Genomic DNA, 21,870 nt, shown 5'->3' on the forward strand with positions numbered 1-21,870 from the left:
ATTTAAGTGGTTGTGTAGATGGACTTGGTAATTTAGGTTTGTATGTGTGTCCTTTTATCAGGAATCTCGGTGTGATTTTTGACAGTGGTTTTAAATTTGAAAAACATTAGTTCTGTTGTAAAAGCCAGTTTCTTTCAACTGAGACTGCTGGCTAAAGTCAGGCCCGGTCTGCCACGTAAGGAAATTGAAAGTGTAATTCATGCTTTTATAACGTCTAGACTACTGTAACTCTTTAAATGTTGTTTGGATGTGTCATGTCTTCAACGTTTACGGTTTACAGTCCAGAATGCAGCAGCTCATCTTCTAACTGGGACTAAAAAGTATGAGCACATTACCCCAGTCTTAGCTTCACTCCACTGGCTTCCTGTCCGCTTCAGTTTTACTGTTTGTTTATAAGATTTTAAATGGGTTGGCACCTGCTTTTTTATCAGAGTTTTTACATGTTCATACTTCTGTCAAAGCACTGAAGTCATCCAATCAGGTGCTCCTTGATGTTCCAAGAGCAAGGTTAAAAAATAAAGGTGACCGAGCTTGTTCAGTGGTGGCACCAAATTTGTGGAATAGTTTACCTATACACTTAAGAACTGCTCAGACTGTTGGAACTTTTAAGTCATTGCTTAAGATGCATCTGCATTCTTTAGCTTTTATTTCGAGTTAAGTTGAGACATGCAGAGAGAGAAGTGGTGTAACATGGGCTCTCTTGGGCTTATTGAAAACAAGATGCACTGCTGTATTTGTAATCATCTGCAGGTCTGATGGTACATGTTGGAAGTCCAGCCAGAAGAGTATTGCAGTAGTCCAGCCTAGAAATGACAAGAGGCAAGAGGCTGTGTCACATACTCTGTTAGGAAGGGTCTGATCTTACTGATCTTGTGTAGTGCGAACCTGCATGATCATGCTGTTTTTGCAGTAACGTCTTTAAAAGTCAGCTGAGCATCAAGGAAACTGTCCACAGATCTGAATGCAGGCAGTTAAACTTCACTGTTGCACACTGTTTTACAGTATGTGCATTTAAAGTGTACTTGTACAAGAGGATCTTTTGGCAGTTAAAGTTTCATGGGGCTCCTTCAGCATCACAGGCATGAACGTGCACAGAAGACATTTAAAATAAGAGAAACGTCCACCACTGTCCTCAAGGAGTCAGTCAGGAGCTCTGACACAGAGCTGGAGGAAAACAAACAAACAAACAAACAAAACAAAAACAACAACAACAACACTACTACTAAACAACATTTCTCTCAGACTTGGTTTTAGAAGGTCAAGTTTCTTACCCAGTTTTGTAGGAAAAAAAACAGCAGATAGCAGACTGGTCTGAAATCAGTATTTTAATGTTTGTTTTAGAATAAACAAAAGTCCAGTTTCAAAAATAACCAAAAAACACAAGGTATCTTAAATAATGAAAAACTACATCTCCCCTTTTATCTTTATTCTATCAAATTATTTTTAATTTAGTAAGCACTAACATTATTTTCTGTATCAGAATACAGCCACAAAATCAGATAAAGAATAACAAATGCAATCTTAACATGATGTAAATTATAATTACTATGAAAGATAACACTGTCTGTTAGGATATTTCCCCTTCACCACTCTGCCTCCCCCACAGCCTTGGAGAAAACATAGTCTTTGCCTCCATAACACATGACTCCATCTTTCAAGTAAAACTTCCAGCGGTTTTTGCTACGGTGAATCTGTAAAACAAACCAACACACACACACACACACACACACACACACGTTTGTTTTTGTGAATTGTGGGGACTTTCCATAGACTTCTATAGTTTTTATACTGACCCAACGATACTGTCTATCCCCTAACCCAACCCTAATCCTAAACCTAGCCCTCACAGAAAACATGTTTGCATTGTTACATTTTCAGATAAACATCATTTACTATTTTTAATCTTTTTTTTTTTACATTGTGGGGACCCCAGGCTGGTCCCCACCATGTCAAAAATTTCAGATTTTACTATCCTTGTGTGGACATTTGGTCCCCACAATGTATCAAGAACAAGTACACACACACACACACACACACACACACACATACAAAAGCTAATAAAAAAAAAAGTAACATTACAAAAAAAATTATAATAGTGTTGTTTTAATGAACTTTCCTCTTAAAGATGTTTTGTCAAGGAGATATGTGTCAAAGTTGTATAACTAAAATACAAGCTGATTGATTATCCAATCCATATCTAATCACTAGCTTCTTTCTCTTATAGGCTACATTTAGACAGACACTTACTTCTGATGTTCATTCATGTTTATTTCACACTGTAATTTATGTTGAAGTCATCTGTCACATTTAAGAGCATCGAAACAGCATTTTTTTTTTGTGATAAAGTGAAAACGTGCATGACAAAGCACAAAGCTCTTTACAGGATAGTCCAGATAGTGTTAAAATAACACTAATTAACAGCCATGCATCTTTTTCACATGATAGTTTCAAATAAAACTAGAACATCTGCACAGTGTTCTTAAAATGTTAAGATATTTTGCCCTTGAATACATATATTGTATGTTTACACTATGTCACCACACATTTCTTATTATCATTTGTTTGCACACTTGAATTAGCAGTAATTTAAATGAACAAAACGTAAAACTTTAGTATTTTAATATACTAATGTATATTTTGACAAACTGTTAACCTATTTGCAGATAAGAACATTTTTTTTAAATCTGCAAATAGTGTCTTCAACCACTAATCTTTGCTAATTCTATAACGGATTAAACTGGCCTTTTCCCCAAACCATTTATTGAATATGTGACATGACACATTTCTTAAAACTATATACCTGTTCTCACAGAATCCAATTCTCTTAGTATCTTTTGAAAAACTCCACACAAACATGGCATCAAAAAAAAAAAAAAAAAAAAAAAAAAAAAAAACTATTTGCTACAGAACTTGCTGTAAGTAATATGTAGGCCAACTATAAGAGGTCTTAGAGACTGAAAAGACCCATCCTGTCAAATGAGCAACCATGATCCTTTAAAACATTTATCCTTTATACTTTAAAACATAAAACAAAGCATGTGTGACGTCAAGGCTACAGGTCAATGACAATTAAAATTAATACTAACATCAAGTTTTTTTTTTTTAATAACTAGAAGACAACATTTTCCACATAACTGGAATAAAATTAAATAATCAAAGGATGGACAAAGAACGACCGATCAGCACTGCTGATCAGTCTGCTGGTTTTTAATTAACATATTAAGAAAACGTCTATGAGGACCATCATCAAGTGATTTAGCACCACCGACAGGAATAGTCGAGCGCACACGGAAAAAAAACAATATTCTATATTCAGTTTTAACCAATTAAAAATAATAATAATAATAATAATAATAATAATAATAATAATAATAATAATTGAGGTAGCTTTTAGATGCTACTTATTTTCTTATTCTTATTTTAATAGTTTGTTTGATGCAGTTTCTACGGAATCATTGTCTAGAGCGCATTATTGTAATGCGGGAGCGCATCAAAATGTGCAAGCACAAATCTCTTCCCTCGCAGGTGGATTCTCTCAACTCTCAATAAAAAAAAGACACGCTTTCTCTCGCCTGCACGTGCGAGCTCAAAAACATAAATCAGCCGTACGACAACGGATGAAGTCAGTATTTACATAGCATAACAGTAAAAAATGTATCCATCTCACTCGTGTCCTACATTGTCCCGCAAAATCACATCTATATCCCGTAACAGATCTCTTGCCAGGTGGTCACCCTGTGCGTGCCTCCATCAGCCAATCTATGAACCCATAAGAATAAAGAATTGCTCTCAAGACGCCAGCTTAGTTTGATGTCTTTTTGCTTGTATAAACAGGACGGTTTATTCTAATAGCTTTCATCTTTACCCAGTTTATTAAACAAGCTGACCTTCTTTTACCTCCTTCAGAACAGTCTCTTCTCATCACTTTACCTTGTCATACTGGCACACGATGACGTTCTCCGTGTCAAAGATCTCTGGGATGTCCTGTTCGCTCACGTCATCTCCAGAGTTCAGCGGATCCTGAAACAGACACATTCATTAAAGTTGATCAGATTTTCATGAGCAAAAAACTGTCAGGTGACCGAATCAGCGCTGGACTCTGCCAGCGGGGTGAAAATCTCTCTGTTCATGATCAGACCCGTTTCTGGAATAACGACTGAGGCTGGGATCTTGTAAAGTGGTTCTTTCTGACAGTTCATTTCAATGAACTGGTTAAACAATAAATAAAATAAAATACAATTAAATTAAATAAAAAAATATTCCATGGTTCTTTTATAAGAACTAGTAACAATAATCAAGCGTAACGATAGTTCTGGCAGGCCACGTTAGTTAAGCTTGCATCAGCTGACTCCCACCTGGCCCACCATTTCTACCTATAAGTATATGGCACCTATCTCAGCATTCATATACAAGTTCTTTTAGTATTATCAGCAGCTTTCGCGTTGCTCAATTACCCTCCTCCGTCCCCAGCTCCACCTCTTGTTCAGTCAGGTTTCAGCCTAATTTCTAAAAATGTTTCCATTACTCCCAGAGGTCGATGGTCGTGCCGGCGCAACCAGCTCGCTTTTTTTTTTTTTTTTTTTTTTTTAAACAGTGCGAAAGACACACACGCACAAACAAAAAAAATACTCTGTCGTTTTTGGTCACGCAAGTGTGGAAAAAAAACAAAACAAAAAAAAAAAAAAACAACCTGTGTCCTGAGACCTTAATTAGCTTGTTCAGGTGTGTTTGATTAGGGTTAGAGCTAAACTCTGCAGGGACACCAGCCCTCTAGGATCAAGGTTCCCCACCCCTGATCTATATAAAGCTTGACATGTCTACTTCTAAATGAAGTCTTATCAAAAAAATATTCTGTGATAAAGTAATCCGTATGGAACCAATGCGATGTACAGATTTGCCTTCAGAGCTAATTATTTTCAATTCAACAAACTTGAACAAAGCATTTACTAGCTGGGTTTTTTCCCAAACTATAAAAAAAAACTAAAGTGTTTGAAATCAAGTGAATCATTTTGAAAATATGCTCCTTGCATTAGTAACATATTATTGTGACACAAACTTGAACACATTTACTAGCTGGGTTTTTCCCAAACTATAATTCTAAAGTGACTAAAGTGTTTGAAATCAAGTGAATCATTTTGAAAATATGCAATTCATTGTATCTAAATTTCTTATGACACAAAGTTTTCATGCTCTATATAATATAAAACAATACAATATGACAGTAATATGAGTGCACACTGTAACAGGACGAATGCTACGAGTCTAATGTTTTGACCATGTTCATTATTAATACTCTGTTGGCAAACAGATGTTTATAACATGCTAAATAATAATTCCATTCTCAGATAAAAAAAAAAGTCCTTTTTTACAATAGTACAAAGCATGTGCGAATCTATGACTACAAAATCATTATATGTGACCCTGGACCACAAAACCAGTCATAAGGGTAAATTTTTCGAAATTGAGCTTTATGCATCATCAGAAAGCTGAATAAATAAGCTTTCCACTGATGTATGATAGGACAATATTTGACCGAGATACAACTATATGAAAATCTGGAATCTGAGGGTGCAAAAAAATTAAAATATTGAGAAAATCGCCTTTAAAGTTGTCCAAATGAAACTCTTACTAATGCATATTACTAATCAAAAAAGATTTGATATATTTACAGTAGGAATTTTACTAAATGCCTTCATGGAACATGATCTTTACTTAATTTCCTAATGATTTTTGGCATAAAAGGAAAAAAAAAAAAAGCAATAATTTTGACCCATACCATGTATTTTTGGCTATTGCTACAAATATACCCCAGCGACTTAAGACTGGTTTTGTGGTCCAGGGTCACATATGAAGAGTACATTTGCAAAAACAGATAACTCTGCTTTTAACCATTTTTAAGACGCGCTAAGAAGAATAATGTATTAGCCTACTTTAGCTGTTTGCATCAGCTGCTATTGTGTAACTGTGACAACTTTTTTTGTCCTCTGTGAAAGAGTAAACAGAATGATTTTCACATCATTTTGTAGCAAAAACTCTAGTCTATGACACCTTGTTCATAAAAGTTTTGTGAACAATTGTTCTGTATGTGTTTCATGGCCTTATTTTCTGTTATTTAATTATAGTTTTTCACTAAGCACACATAAACAATGTTTTCAAAAACAAATACATGTACATTCATGCTGCTCACATATTATTGTAGCCTAGTTTGTGCTGAATACAGTGTAATCAGATTAACCATTAATAAGTTAAGATACTGAAGAGAAAAAAATAAATAAATAAATAAATAAATAAATGAAAAAAGACACACACACACACAAATGCCAGGCCAAAACTTCTAAAGGGCCCTAAAACACCCTCAGACCCCAGAAGGGTTAAATCGCGCTGCTTTTCATTGCATCTCTAAAGTAGATTTGTAATACTTAATAGCATGAAGAGCAAATATTGACACAGACTATAAACAGAGATTGATTTAAGAAACTCTTTGAATCAGAAACATGCCCTGTGCAAATCATTGTTTTTCATATTTAAAATACAAGCAAGAACATAATTTTCTGTGAATATTCAAATGTTGATTTTATATAACCGTTCAGCATATATATGATTTTATATAACAGTTTGTTATATTTTACAACAAAACAACAGTTCCAACAAAAACTGTAACAGAACTGGTGTGCGTCTCCAAGCAACAGTGGTGTTTCGTTAGTGAAGGAATCTGCAGCTTTAACAATTTGGAGAGTCAGTTAATAACCCATTCATAACTACAGCCACTTCCTTACTGAATGAATGAAAGACTCATTAAGACAGCGACTTGCCGCCACCTACTGGTGATTTTAGATTATCTACAAGTATCATTTCATTTTGATGGCATTTATTGCTTTCTTTAGTATAATAATAATAATAATAATAATAATAATAATAATAATAATAATACACTTAACGTTAAGAATGTTCAGAACATAACAAAAAAATGACATACAATTAATAAGTCTAGAGAAAAAAATAATAAAATAAAATAAAATAATACACCTGTAAATCATTTTAAGGGTTTAAGAGGGCAAACCATCCCTTAATGGAAAATGTGTGACTGCAGTCTAATTGGGGGTATTCCGAAGAATGTTAAATGCCCCAGGGGGTACGCCACAGTAAAAAGTTTGAGAACCACTGCCCTACTCAAAACAACAGTCTTAATGAAAATGCACTTTCTTTCTCTGCCAACAGGAGGCGCTTTCAGAACTGCAGACATAACTGTTTCCCCTATAACAGCAGTACACAAAGCAGCGCAGCACCGGACTTTCGGACTTTGAAACCTGTAGTGCTCATGTTTATTTAATGAAATTATATCCTTTTGAAGTTTAATCATCACATAAATTGCCTGGGGTTGGCTAAGGCGCCGATGGGAGCACTTGCATATTTCCAGATAACTGCCAAAAGAACTTAAACTGCTCCCTCAATTTTGTTTGGACACATGAAAGTAATACATCACCTGTATCTGTAAAGGGTCTACTTTTATTTGTGTATGCTCACCATATCAGCAAACTTTTCTGTTTGTTTTTTAAATAAGGAAAATATACAGGGTGTCCTTTCAGTCATCTCAGTCTCCGTGAATATCCTGTTGAAATGAGTCACTAAAATGAACAAACTCAGTGAATACATGACACACAAACATGAGAGATGTATCTATAGAAAGCTTGAAATGTCTACTCTTAAATGAAATAAGTCTTATTAAAAACAAATATTCTGTTTTAAAGGAATCTGTGTGAAACCAACGCAATGTACTGTTTTCCCCCTCGGAGCTGTAAGGTGTCAGGATGGTTTTATGTTTCAAAAACAATATGACATAAAAATTAGGCCTAATGTTTAGACGATATAAAAGTAATGTCTGAGAATGCTTAGACCAATCTTTATTGTTAAATACTCTGTCTGCAAATACCTGCTCAAATGTCTTTATAATGTGCTTAATAATTTAGTTTCTCAGATGTTGTTTTTGTACTGTATAATAATAAATACAAAGCATGTGTGCATATGATAGCTAGAAAAAAAAATAAATAAACAAATCGCAACCTATATGAATATTTTTTTAGATAGAAATTATAGAAAAAAATCATTTTGTTTAACAAGGATTCTTTAAATTGCTCCTGATATTAACATGTGGATCAGTGTGCTTAATAATGTGTCATTGACCTTCATTATGTATGTTTTGATGATACCGTGTTGTAAACAAAATACAAGTCATTTAAAACCCCATTCTTTGAATCTTCTCACATTGTTTCTTACCTGACATTGTCTCATTGATGGGCCATTAGAGGAGGGTCTTTTGTCTCTCAGGTGTGAATCACTAAATATTCAATGGCCATTGTCACTCCCTCGTATATTCCCTTTCAATCACAAAACATGCCTTAGAAAATTTAAATAAGTATACTGTTTTTTGTGAATGACTGAACGAGATAATTTGCACATTTTTGTAGAAAAAAAAACTCTAGCCTACCACATCCAGTTCTCAAAAGTCTTGTGAACAAATGTTCACCCTCAGTCAGTCGCGTTCGACCTCACGTCGACTTGCGTCTATGGTGTCTCACTTGGGAGCCCAGTCACCTCTGAGCATAAGAAGAAAAGGTCAATGAACTTTGGCGAGTGGAATTTGCATGCCGTGCCACTCCCCCGTACATACGGGTATATAAGATGGTGACGTGCATCCAATCAGATTTCTGCTTCGGCACTGATCACGCCAAGCAAAGCTTCTCATAGAAGAAGAAAGAAAGAAGAAAAGATTTCCTCGGCTGCGGGAGAGCTTCTACTTCATCTCCATTGCATTTCAGAGAAGTGCTGCTCCTGAGTGCACCCAGAGTGCCACTAGCAGGCAGGTTGGGGGCATGGTTAGCGCTTCCCAACCAGTCACGTTGCGGATGATCCGGATGGTTTGACTCAGCTACGCGATTCAGTTTGCAAGGTGCCCGCCCAGGTACAGGGGTGTCCTGTTCACATCTGTCTGATGTCCTTTGGGCTAGCCCTGTCTCCCGGCTTCTTTACCAAACTAGCAGAGGGTGCCCTCACCCTACTCTGGGAGCAGGGCATCCGCATACTCAACTATCTCAACGACTGGCTGATAATAGCTCACAGATCTGTTGTGCGAGAACAGGGAACTGGTGCTCTGGCACCTCAGCCATCTGGGGCTTCAGGTCAACTGGGAAAACAGCAAGTTCTCCCCTGTGCAGAGCATCTCTTTTCTCGGTATGGAGTTGGATTTGGTCAACATTGCGTGCCTCACGGAAGAGCGCGCACAGTTCGCTCAGCTGCCTGAAGTGTTTCAGACACAAGACAGTGATCCCTCTAAAAAAAAATTTTCAGAGGTTCCGGAGGCATATGTGGGGGCAGTCCTGACCGAGGCTCTTCTCGGCACGGATGCACTGGCACACAGCTGGCCCCAGTGAGCCTCCTTGCACAGACCCTGTGCAAGATCAGGGAGGGCGGGGAGCAGGTCTTGTTGGTTGCCCCTTACTGGCCCACCTGGACCTGGTTCGCGGACCTCATGCTCCTCGCAACAGCCCCTCCCTGGAAGATGGGCACAGTCCGGCACCCGCGCTCCTGATCGCGCTCACCTCCATCAAGAGGGTGGGGGACCTGCATGCCTTCTCACGTAATCCTGAGACCTCGGCCTGGTTATGTGCCCAAGGTTCCCACCACTCCTTTTCGAGATCAGGTGGTGAATCTGCAAGCGTTGCTGTGTCCTGTCCATCCATTGCGCATTTACATGGACCGCACCTGGAGCTTCAGACTCTCCAAGCAGCTCTTTATCTGCTTGGAGGACCGCAGAAGGGGAATGCTGTCTCAGAACAGAGGTTGGCCCATTGGGTGGTAGATGCCATCACCTTGGCCTACCAGCCAAGGTGAGCCGTGCCTCCTAGGAGTTCAAGCGCAGTCCACCCGGAGTATCGCAGACACTTAACACCTTTGCAAGATTTTACAACCTCTGCATTGAGCCTGTTTCCTCCCATGTGTTAAGGTAAAATCAGGTAATTTGCGGGAGGACGGCTTGGTGTTGGCTTGCTGCGCCATTCCAGTTAGATCTGTGCAGTTGGAACATACCTGTTTGAGTCTCATAAATATTATTTTTCCAAAACTTGTGTGCCTGTAACTTTAGTTTATTTTCTAATGTGTTGTTTTTTTTTTTTTTTTGTGCTCTAAAATGTATAAAAATGTTCGTTTTCATGGCCGGATAAAATATCGCAGGGAGCCGCTAGAGGGCGCTAAGGCCTAGTGTATTTCCTCATTTAAGCGCGTCCATTTCAGTGTGAGTCAGTTTGGTGTAGGCAACCGCGTGGCAAACGCTACCTGCCCACTCAGAGTCCTCGTTTGAGAACTTTTTAAGTTTCTGCTCAAATGTGAGTATTGTCCGGCTATGTTTCTAACATGATGCATTGGAAATTGTTGTTATTGATCGGGGATGTTGTGATTTCTTTTTAGAGAGGACTCTTTTCTTTCGCTTACGAACACTCAGTATAACCCCGGTGGTTTGGACCGCTATCAGTTGTTTAACTCACCACATTTGAATCACTTGGGCATCAAGGACGAGTTCACGGCATGTCTACTGAGCAACGGAGGAGTTGGACCGTGTTTGTTTGGGCTGGTCAGCTTACATTGCATCGCACTCAAGCTCGTTTGATTCCTACTCATCTCATCCTCTTCAGTTCGCTTCATTGACCGCATGGACTCACATGATAAGTGTATTTATTTCATTGACTTTGATGCAGACAAAGACTGCTAAATGGTATAAACATCTATTCATTTATTAGTGGCAATTACATATTATTATTTACACTGTGGAGAATAAAAAAAAAAAAAGGGAAAAAGCATATTTGTTTGAAGGAGTGGTTATGTTTTTATTCAGTACCCTTCGAATATCTGTGAACCCCCTCAGAGTAGCTTCCTTTTAAGTTTGAGGGGTTACAGATTGGCGCCCAAACAGGGACACGCAAGGTTCCTTGTAATAAAAATATAAAATTTCGATGGTACTGAAAAACCCTTCTCAAACAAATAGGATAAATCACCGTCTACAATGGAAAATTATTCAGGTGAAGCATTCGTTCACCACAGAGACCAAGTTACAAATCTTATAGATACCTTTAGTGAGTTATACTTGGATTCAGAGGAAGAAAGAGAAGGTAGAGATGTGTCTACAGAGCAGATAGGTGAGTTGTCGCCTAAAAATGATGATTTGCCTTTACCTCCTCCACCACTTGAGTTCTATGAGGATGAATTGCAGCATAACAATTCAGGAAATGAACAACGGATAAGTAGTATTGAAGAACATCTGGTAGATCTTGAGCATAGAGTCAGTGAACTAGTTCCCAATGAAACATTGAACGTACAGTTAAAAGCATGTGAAGACAGGCTTAACTATCGGTTACAGAGAGAGCTGGATCGTCTTAAACAGCAGTGTTATACCCGAGTTGATGAATTGAGCCAGAGCATTGTGGATTGTTTAAAGCGTCGAGATCGACAACTAGATCAACAATTCAAAGCCATTAAACCCATCACATCTACTCCTGTCTGTTCTAGTATCGCTACCTCTCAGAAGTTGTCTCAAACCCCATCCAAGAGTGCTTCGCTTACTCAAGACATCACAGAGAAAGTAACGTATCTTTCATCTCCAAATCCATATCCAACAGTTAAGATGGATTTGCCCACATTCAGTAATTTAGATTCAGAAGACCCCATTGATTTCATTGATCGGTTTGAAGAGTACAATGAGTTGAGACCTCTGCATCATGAAGAGTTGTTAGCAGCGCTATCTGTGAGTCTTAAGGATACTGCTAAAAGTTGGTGGAGAGCAGAGAGGCAAAATATTAGAGATTGGCCGTCCTTCAAAGAGAAGTTCCTTTTCTCATTTTTAAACGAAGACCATAAAGAAGTTGCTGCTCAGAAGCTGGCAAATTGTCGACAAAGGGTTAATGAAAATATAAGAGACTTTGCTTTTAATTACAGAGCGATGACATTAAAGATTAATCCTGAAATGCCTGAAAATGAGTTGGTGCAAGCAACGCTGAGAAACTGTAATCCGAGATTGGCTTCACTGTTGAGAGGAACTGTAAAAACTGTGAATGATCTGGTTCGTCTCGGAACCCAAATAGAGAAGGACTGGACAGAGAGCAAGAGGAGATGGAATCAGGTAAAAGATGAGGAGCAGAAGAGGAAGTCTTCTAATGGAAAAGGACCACAAAATCGTGTCATGTTTGTTGATCCTGCTTTTAACTCTCACTGCAATAATGTGTTACAAGCCCCACTAATTTTAAAGCACTCGTACTTCAACGCAGTAATTGATACTGGAAGCACCTTCTCTTTGTTGCAGGAGAAAGTATGGCAGAGACTGAGGCAGAAAGATGAGCAGTTGACCAAAAGTGCTCAAACGTTCATGCTCGCCAATGGCCAGAGTCAGAAAACCCAAGGTAAAGTGTGCTGGCAATGTGAAATATATGGAGTGAAACAGGAGATCACATTTTATGTGATGGAGGATGAGAATTTGGCTGTTCCTGTCATCTTGGGGGTGGATTTTCTCAAAAAGGCTGGAGTAGTTATTGATTTTAATGCTTCACGAGTATATCTGCCGGATGTTAACTCTAGTCACCCTATGTGTTTTAATGACGTGCACGAGCCTGCCTCTATCCAGTTTTATGTCGCACAAGGAGAAGGAGCGATGCACAATGAGGAAGAGTTGAAGTTGATCGACCAGGCTGTGGAAAGCTCCAATGCTTCAGCTCAGGTAAAGAGTCAGTTGAAAGCTCTTATGTACAATTGGCCTTCAGTATGTACACTTAAGCTTGGTCGTACAAATTGTATTAGGCATGAGATAAAAACAACTGACGAACTGCCTTTACGGAAAAAACCATACAGAGTCTCGAGGGCTAAGAATGATTTTATTGAAGAGCAGGTTAAGGAGCTACTGCAACAGAAGATTATCAGACCTTCTACGTCACCCTGGGCTTCACCTGTGGTAGTGGTAGATAAAAAAGATGGAGGATCACGGTTATGTGTTGATTATCGTGGGCTTAATGCAAAAACTCACCTAGATCCTTATCCCATGCCTCAGATAACGGATATTCTTGATTCTCTCCAATCAGCTAAAGTGTTCAGCACATTGGATTTAAAGTGTGGATATTGGCAAGTTGAGATGAATCCAGCGAGTGTGGAAAAAACGGCTTTCGTTACAGCTTCAGGAATATATGAATTCTTGTGTCTCCCGTTTGGCCTCAAAAACGCAGCAGCATCTTTCCAAAGGTTAATGGAGCAAGTTCTGAGGGAACATAAAAACAAGTGTTGCATGGTTTACATTGACGATATCATTGTCTACTCCCCAGACCTACAGACTCACCTGCACCATCTCAAACAAGTGTTTCACAGTCTGCACAAGGCCGGTCTCACACTAAACCTCAAGAAATGTAAGTTCATCCGTGCCTCACTTGATTACCTAGGTCATACCATTACAGCTGATGGAGTCAAGGTGAATTCAGACAAGGTGGATGCTGTCAGAACTTTTCCAACTCCCAAGTCCTTAAAAGAGGTACAACGCTTCTTAGGCCTTGCAGCATGGTACCATCGTTTTATTCCTGATTTCTCCACCAAAACAGCACCGTTACATGCACTGAAGAGAAAAGACGCAGAGTGGAAGTGGACCGAAGAATGCCAGCGTTCATTTGATCTCATCAAAGATGAACTGACTAGAGCACCTGTTTTAAGTACACCTAACTTTGATTGTTCTTTTAAAGTACAGACTGATGCAAGTAATGTGGGCTTAGGAGCTGTGCTGACGCAAGAAGTTGATGGCCAAGAGAGAGTGATTGCATATGCCTCCCGGTTACTACGAGGTGCAGAGAAATCCTATTCAACATCCGAGAAAGAATGTCTAGCAGTCGTGTGGGCAGTAGAAAAGTGGCACCATTATCTGGAAGGCCGAGCGTTTGAAGTAATCACAGACCATGCATCCTTAGTCTGGCTCTTTCGGCATCCAAAGCCCTCATCTAGACTGGAAAGATGGACGATTAGACTTCAGGGATATCACTTTACTGTACGGTACCTAAAAGGGCAATGTAATGTAGTGCCTGATGTCTTATCCAGAAGATATTCAGCGGAATCACCAGCCGCGTTGCTGCACACACCAGTTAAACATGGTTTTAATCCTCTCACTTGTGATTTGCCACTAGACTTGTCAGAAATGGCTGACGAACAGAAAAAGGACCCAGAGTGTCAAGAGATCATGGTTAACGCCAAGAAACAGCACACCACCGATCTTAAGAGGACACACTATGTCATCAAAAATGAAGTTTTATTCCGGAGTGTTCCATGCCCCAAAGAAGGTCAGAGATTACAGGTAGTCGTTCCTGCAAAATTGAAAGAAGTGATGTTGACTTATGCCCATGACAGCCCTCTGAGTGGTCATTTAGGTAAATTTAAAACTCTCATGCGTCTTTTAGAATTTGCTTATTGGCCCTCAATACGTACTGATGTATGGCAGCACTGCACAGAGTGTAGGAAATGTCAAGTGTACAAGCCCACAAACCTGAAACCTGCAGGCAGCCTACAAAGTGTGCCCATAGTCGAGCCTGGATTTATGCTTGGGATGGACATTATGGGACCATTCCCACGAAGCACCCGCCAGAATGAGTACCTTCTAGTCATTGTGGACTACTTCAGCAAGTGGGTAGAAGTTTTTCCCATGAGAAACGCTAAAGCTACAACTATTGTGAAAATTCTTTTAGAAGAGATCTTTACAAGATGGGGAACACCAGCTTTCATCGTGTCTGACAGAGGAACACAGTTCACCTCCAAACTCCTAGAGCAGTTGTGCAAGCAATGGCAAGTGACACAAAAGCTTACCACGGCATATCACCCACAGTCAAACCTCACTGAACGAGTCAATCGGAGCCTTAAGACCATGATTGCCATGTATGTTGAAGAGAACCACCGTACTTGGGATCAGTGGTTATGTGAGTTCAGATTCGCACTTAACACTGCCTGGCACGAGAGTACGGGACATTCTCCTGCAGAAATCGCTTTAGGACGAAAGCTAAAAGGACCTTTGCAAAGAGCTTTACAAAATCCCCCAGATCCAGACCAACCAGCTTACAGTGTTCTTGACAGGCAACAACTACTGTACGAGTCAGTAAAAGAGAATGTAGGGAAGGCACAAGCCAAACAAAGAAAGTACTACAATCTCAATAGAAGAACTCAAAATTTTAGTGAGGGAGATTTAGTGTGGGTACGAACGCATCCTCTATCACGTGCTGATGATGCCTTTATGGCCAAGATCTCTCCAAAATGGAAAGGCCCAGCTAAAGTTACAAAGAAACTAGGTCCTGTGAACTATAGGGTGGTTATGTTGTCTGATCCTTCTCAAGAAGATACATACCATACACAGAATTTAAAAATTTGCCATGGTCAAATTTTTAGACCCTAGGGAGGGGTATGTAACGATGTAATCGCTACTTTAGTTTATTTTCTAATGTGTTGTTTTTTTTTGTGCTCTAAAATGTATAAAAATGTTCGTTTTCATGGCCGGATAAAATATCGCAGGGAGCCGCTAGAGGGCGCTAAGGCCTAGTGTATTTCCTCATTTAAGCGCGTCCATTTCAGTGTGAGTCAGTTTGGTGTAGGCAACCGCGTGGCAAACGCTACCTGCCCACTCAGAGTCCTCGTTTGAGAACTTTTTAAGTTTCTGCTCAAATGTGAGTATTGTCCGGCTATGTTTCTAACATGATGCATTGGAAATTGTTGTTATTGATCGGGGATGTTGTGATTTCTTTTTAGAGAGGACTCTTTTCTTTCACTTACGAACACTCAGTATAACCCCGGTGGTTTGGACCGCTATCAGTTGTTTAACTCACCACATTTGAATCACTTGGGCATCAAGGACGAGTTCACGGCATGTCTACTGAGCAACGGAGGAGTTGGATCGTGTTTGTTTGGGCTGGTCAGCTTAAAGCGCGATATTCAAATCGTCGACGCCATTAACAATCATCTCATTCATCGGACCTATTGGATTACATTGCATCGCACTCAAGCTCGTTTGATTCCTACTCATCTCATCCTCTTCAGTTCGCTTCATTGACCGCATGGACTCACATGATAAGTGTATTTATTTCATTGACTTTGATGCAGACAAAGACTGCTAAATGGTATAAACATCTATTCATTTATTAGTGGCAATTACATATTATTATTTACACTGTGGAGAATAAAAAAAAAAAAGGAAAAAGCATATTTGTTTGAAGGAGTGGTTATGTTTTTATTCAGTACCCTTCGAATATCTGTGAACCCCCTCAGAACCCCACAGCTGTGGACTTGTGAATGCCATTTAGACAAACATTGCCAACTATCACCCATCCTAGGTCAAGCTTCTGTGCATAAGGAGTGTCATGAGGCCCATTTACCTGGCTACGCACCTTATGGACTCTGATAATGTCACGGCCAAGAAGAATCATGATGGGAAGATCTGACTCTAACTCTAGGTTTCAGATGAGAGTGATGAAGAGCAGCACTGGGTGTGGGAATCTCTGCCCTGTTGTCAGGAATGTTGTTACATTCTAACAAACTTGGTAGGGAGAGGATTACTTTTCCATCTACTGACTCAATTTGGTACCCAGATGCTTTCCGACCGATAATTTCTGTCACTCCAGAACAAGTTCTCAGGGTGTATGCAGAAGCTGGGGCATTTTCTTTGAAGGCATCAAAGAACTCAGAGCGAGCCAATGACCTGTTACTCTGCTCATGAAGGATCACGTAGACTTTCATTGCTTTCTCAAGTTGGCTTTTGGGATAGACTTTTGCCAAACTGATCTTTGAACATGACTTGTTACTAAGGTCACCTCTGCAAACCTCAGTGCAGTGAGCTTCTACTTCTGTTGGTGGTGTGGAAGCCTCCTCCCCCGCCATGCTGTGGTAAGGTGATTGCTTCTTGAGCTCTAGGAGCTGGGCCTGGGTGCAGTGCAGAAATATGCTTTTCACCTCCACACTCCGACCATTTAGTGACAAATCTGCAGTTCTTAGCTGTGTGTGTCGTGGCTAAGCAACACTTGAAACAGATTTTCTTTTCTTTCAAAAATGCAAAGCGTTCATCCAAAGGCTTCTCACGGAAGGAACAACATTTCCTAAGTAAGTGAGGTTGTTTGTGAATGGGACAAAGTCTCTCAGCATCTTCAGTTTTTCTTTCATCTTTATCAGTGTCTAAATGTACAGGGAAAGACACATTTATCTTATTAACTGAGACTTCTCTTGCTTTGCTTGGCTTCCAACTAGCCTTGTCTGTTTTATAAAGTGAATCTGTTTGAGTGGAAAAGTTAAACCCTGGGTCATTCCTTATTCTAGCTTGCTGACTTATGAAGCCAACCAAGACCTCAAAAGGGGGGGAATGAAACATCATACCTCTCTTTGTAAGCAGCTCCATGTGACAGCCACTTTTCTTGCAGATTAAATGGCAGCTTCTTGACTATTGGATTGATGCCCCTTGCTGTGTCCAGATATGATAAGCCCGGAAGGTATCCATCAGCTTTGGCTGACTCTATTTCCATAAGAAGATCGCTGAATTCATTAAGTTTTGAGTAATCTCTGTTTGAAATTTTTGGAAAACTTTCAACACGTCTGAAAAGTGCTCTTTCGATAACCTCTGGAGCACCGTAACACTCTTCAAGTCTAGTCCATATCATGTCAAGGCCTTTCAATGGCTGATTAATGTGTACTGACCTTATGCGTTTAGCATGTTCAGCTGATTCTTTTCCCAACCATTTGACTAACAAGTCCATTTCTTCACTTGCTGTTAAATCCAAACCACTTACAGCATTCTCAAAGGACCGTTGCCAGGCTCTGAAGCTTTCCGGTTGGTCATTGAACTGTGTTTATCCAGTGTTAACAAGTTCACGGCGAGCAAAATCTGACAAAGTCTGAAATGTCTGTTTTATCTTGTTGAAAAGTTTGCAGTGTTTGACTTGTCATCGTGAAATGCGGCGTGCTGCTTTGACGTGTCTGCCGTCTGTGCTGGCTATCATTGGGTGTTTTAGCAGAAGAACGAAACCTGGCTGGAGTAAATTGTGATGGTTGAGCAGAATCTCTCTTTGATCGCGTGTGATAGAATTCAGCATCGTCTGAACAACTCTCTGACTTGAGGCGTGTAGCTGGAACAGAATTTATGACTGGTAACTCTGTGTGAGGCTGTACTGTCTTCTGAAGGGAGTGGCTCTGCTTTTGATGCTGATTCTGTGACTGCATGTAGATTCATCTGTTCAACATATTCACTTGTCCGCTGCATAACATCAGCAGGAGTTGCTTCCAGTTGAGACTCATGTTTACTATGGACCCTGGTGTCAATAGCTGCTTCTAAAGCCTCTGCTTCAGCTACAGCTGCCGCAGTTTCTCTCTCTAACACCATTTTGTCCATTTTTGCCTCCAATTTGGCTTTCTCCACCTTCATACTCCTCCCTTCCCTCCTCTGAAGACAAGAAGTTCGTTTGCCCACATGTTTAATGATCTTGGGTATGGAGTGAAACTACAAATAAATAAATGAAGACATTAAGTAATAATGTCCAGAAACTCACAAAACTACAGAATCCTAATATTCACATTAGTATAATATTCTGTACTGCTTGGAAATACACATAGCCTTTTCTGACTCAGCACACCATCATCTCCAGCGGGCAGTCCGTCGGCACAAGAGATTCGCTGACACCAGAAGGAGGGAGGCACCCGAATACCAACCTGGGGATCAAGTCTGGCCCTCTACCCGTGACCTGCGCCTACAGCTGCCCTGCCGCAAGCTGAGTCCCCGCTATATTGGTCCATTCAGAATGCTGAGGCAGATCAACGATGTGACATTTCAGCTTCAGCTCCCACCCAGGTACCGCATTCACCCCACCTTCCATGTCTCACTTCTAAAGCCGTTTTCTCCCTCTGCCACAGACACCACCAGAGCTGAAGCTGAATACCCTCCTCCTGAAGTTCTAGACCAACCATTTGTCTACACTGTCCATGAGATCCTGGATTCACAGCGCCAAGGGGGCCGCCTGGAATATCTCATCGACTGGGAGGGGTATGGACCTGAGGAGCAATCCTGGGTTTACCGAGAGGACGTACTTGAACCTACCCTTCTGCTGGAATTCCATCGCAGCCACCCGGATCGCCCTGCCCCTCACAGTCGCGGCCGTCCTCAGTGTAGTGTTAGGGCATCGGGAGCCACCCCTGGCGGAGGGGGTAATCTCAGGCATTCACCACAGCCACCTCCACCTGCCACATCACCAGTAGCACCGTCAACCCACTCTCAGTCACCGGAGTTCTAATCTTCCACACCTGAATCCAATCAGCCACGCCCTATAAAGGACTCTCATTCATTCACTGTCTGGTCTACCGTTCACATCCCCTATGCTAGCTCCAGACCTCTCTGTGTTTCTTCCATTAGACTCCCATGTGAGTAACCTGGACTCACTGTAGCTTTCCCCTTATGGACTCACTACTACCGCTCAATTAATACAAGGAATGTCAGATAAGCGTATTATTAATCCATCCATTCTTGCATTCCATTTTACAATCCTGTCAATAAAGCTCTTGTTTGGTTTTGCACCTTACCTCTGCCTCTGGTCTCATGCCTGTTGTAACGTGACCGCAGCACAAAGAGTTCAGCCTAATTTGAGCAGATTCTCTGTGGCCACCATAATCAGTTGGAAAGTTCAAAAGAAGAATAGAACTTATGGAAGATAAGATGAAGTCTTCTGGCTCTGACCTATTTCTAAGACGTGATCCTTTTTTTAACAAGACTATATATATTCAGATTTCTTTTAAGTGTTTTTTGGTAACACTTTCTATGAAGCACGTATTTATAATACATTATAAGGGTATTCTTGAGGCATTATAATGAATGCATGATCCATTATAAAAAACCTTATAGTATGTTGTATCGTCTCATGAGTATTTATAAGAACAGTTTTAATGTTATAACCTTTTACTTATTTGTGGTTCTAGCTTTTAAGAGTATGATTACCTCCTCATAATTATAACGTATCATAAGTCTCATGTCTTGCCATGTTATGCATGTCACTTTACTTAAAGCATACAAAGACCACTTATAAGTAATAATAATAATAATATTTCTCAAAGAGCCATAAGATCAGGTATCAGATCAGATGAATGTGTAATATGACTTTTGTATTATCAGTTTGATTATTTTGATGGTACTGCATGTCAGCTAGCAGTTATTATTATTAGTAGTTGCTAAATATATGCTAACACTGTATTTTGATGGTTCCCCAAAAGACAAACTGATTATAAGTAACTTTGCAAGTACGTGAACCTGCTACCTAGCCTAACCTTAACCTAAGTCGAGTAATACTCTCAGGCAGTGGTTCCACGTTCCCAACCACGTTCCTGGAGGCCCCCCAACACTGCACATTGTGCATCTCCTTTGTCTGACACACCCATTTCAGGGCCCGTATCCCTAAAGATTCTGAGAATCCTCTCAGAGAGCTCCTAACTTAACCTAAAAATTCCTTGCCAGGAGTTTTAGCTTAGAAGTGATTCCAGAACATTTTCAGTGAACTCTGAGCAAGGAATGGATGGAAAATCCTATCTTAGTGAGGAGGTGTGGTTGACCCCGTTGCTAGGTATGAGTCATCATTTCAAAAGCCGTGATTGGTTGATCCTACAAGTTTGATGAAAATGAACTTTTGGTGATAATGAGCAAAGGATGTACCCTCAAATCAATAAACATAATTATACACTCTAATCTTATGCAGACTGTAATTGTAAATAATATTTCACATTCAAGAAAATATCTGGAAAATGAATAGTAAGCTGTAGGGGTTATAGCCTAACATTAGAATCTAAAATATGTGAAAACTTAAGCTCATTACACCCTGTTCAAATAATGATTCGTGTCTTATTTGCTCATATTAATATCCTAGCTGGCATATTTTGTACTTTCACTCCCATATGGACCCCATTGAAAACAAGATGGCCTATCTCAAGGGGCTGTCCTTAATGAAGTAGAAATTACAACGTTACAACTCAGTGTGGTCTTAACGAGGGTAACACGGCTCAGCTTTTATCAATGTCTGTGATTGCTGGCTGGTCTATTTATGAAGGCTTGTTAACAAATATCCTACAAACACAGAAAATGGAGAAAAAAAGGAATCGCAAGCCGAACTGGACTGAGGAGCAAGGTTTGTTGCTGGCCCAGTTGGTGAACGAACATAAAGGTATGTTACGAGGAAAATTTGGCCCAACTGTCACTAGCCAAGGCAAGAGACGCGCCTGGGACACAATATCCCAAACAATCAATGCCTCTTTTCCACTGGTGGTGCGGACAGGCGACTATTGTGAGAAAAGGTGGTATGTGCTGCAGTCCAAGGCAAAAGATGAGATTGCAGCACACAAGCGGGAATCCTCACTCACAGGTGAGCAAAATATTATAGCCTACCACATAATCTGGCAACTTGCTCCTGCTGGCAAAGTTAATTTACATGCCTAAGTACTGTGTTCATTGACTGTTTCTTTCTAGGGGGTGGACCACCTGCAAAGCGGCTGTCCCAGGTGGCCGACACTGTCTTTCAAGTCCTGGGACACTCTGAGGTCAGTGTCACTGGGCTGCCAACAGGCATTGACACGTCAGTGATGCAGGCCCTTGAAGTGCAGCAAAGGTAGGACACAGGGTTATTCATATCAACAGTGTTTATTCATTGCAGAAGCCATTTCATGTGTTATCCATGCTCATTGTATTAAATTAATTTAATCAAAACAATAATTAAACTAGGCCTATGTATTTCTGTAGCATGGAGCCATCACAAGAACCGGGCCCATCAAGTTTGCCGACAAGATTGCCGCCTGAACCATCTGCAGCTG

The 21,870-nt window shown here is 40.2% G+C and overlaps 1 protein-coding gene across 1 annotated transcript; it reads left to right on the forward strand.

Moving 5' to 3' along the window:
* The first annotated feature begins 12,449 nt into the window (after positions 1–12,449).
* LOC127161145 (uncharacterized) lies at positions 12,450–15,606 on the forward strand. Its single transcript, XM_053825503.1, has one exon. The coding sequence runs from the start codon at positions 12,503–12,505 to the stop codon at positions 15,446–15,448; it is 2,946 nt and encodes a 981-aa protein (XP_053681478.1). The 5' UTR covers positions 12,450–12,502; the 3' UTR covers positions 15,449–15,606.
* Positions 15,607–21,870: the final 6,264 nt, after the last annotated feature.

Source organism: Labeo rohita, unplaced genomic scaffold, assembly GCF_022985175.1.
Source record: "Labeo rohita strain BAU-BD-2019 unplaced genomic scaffold, IGBB_LRoh.1.0 scaffold_560, whole genome shotgun sequence".
NCBI classification, from domain to species: domain Eukaryota; kingdom Metazoa; phylum Chordata; class Actinopteri; order Cypriniformes; family Cyprinidae; genus Labeo; species Labeo rohita.

Excerpts from the sequence above, each read along its gene's own strand:
- LOC127161145 (XM_053825503.1), top strand. The coding sequence starts at position 12,503 with ATGGAGGATGAGAATTTGGCTGTTCCTGTCATCTTGGGGGTGGATTTT.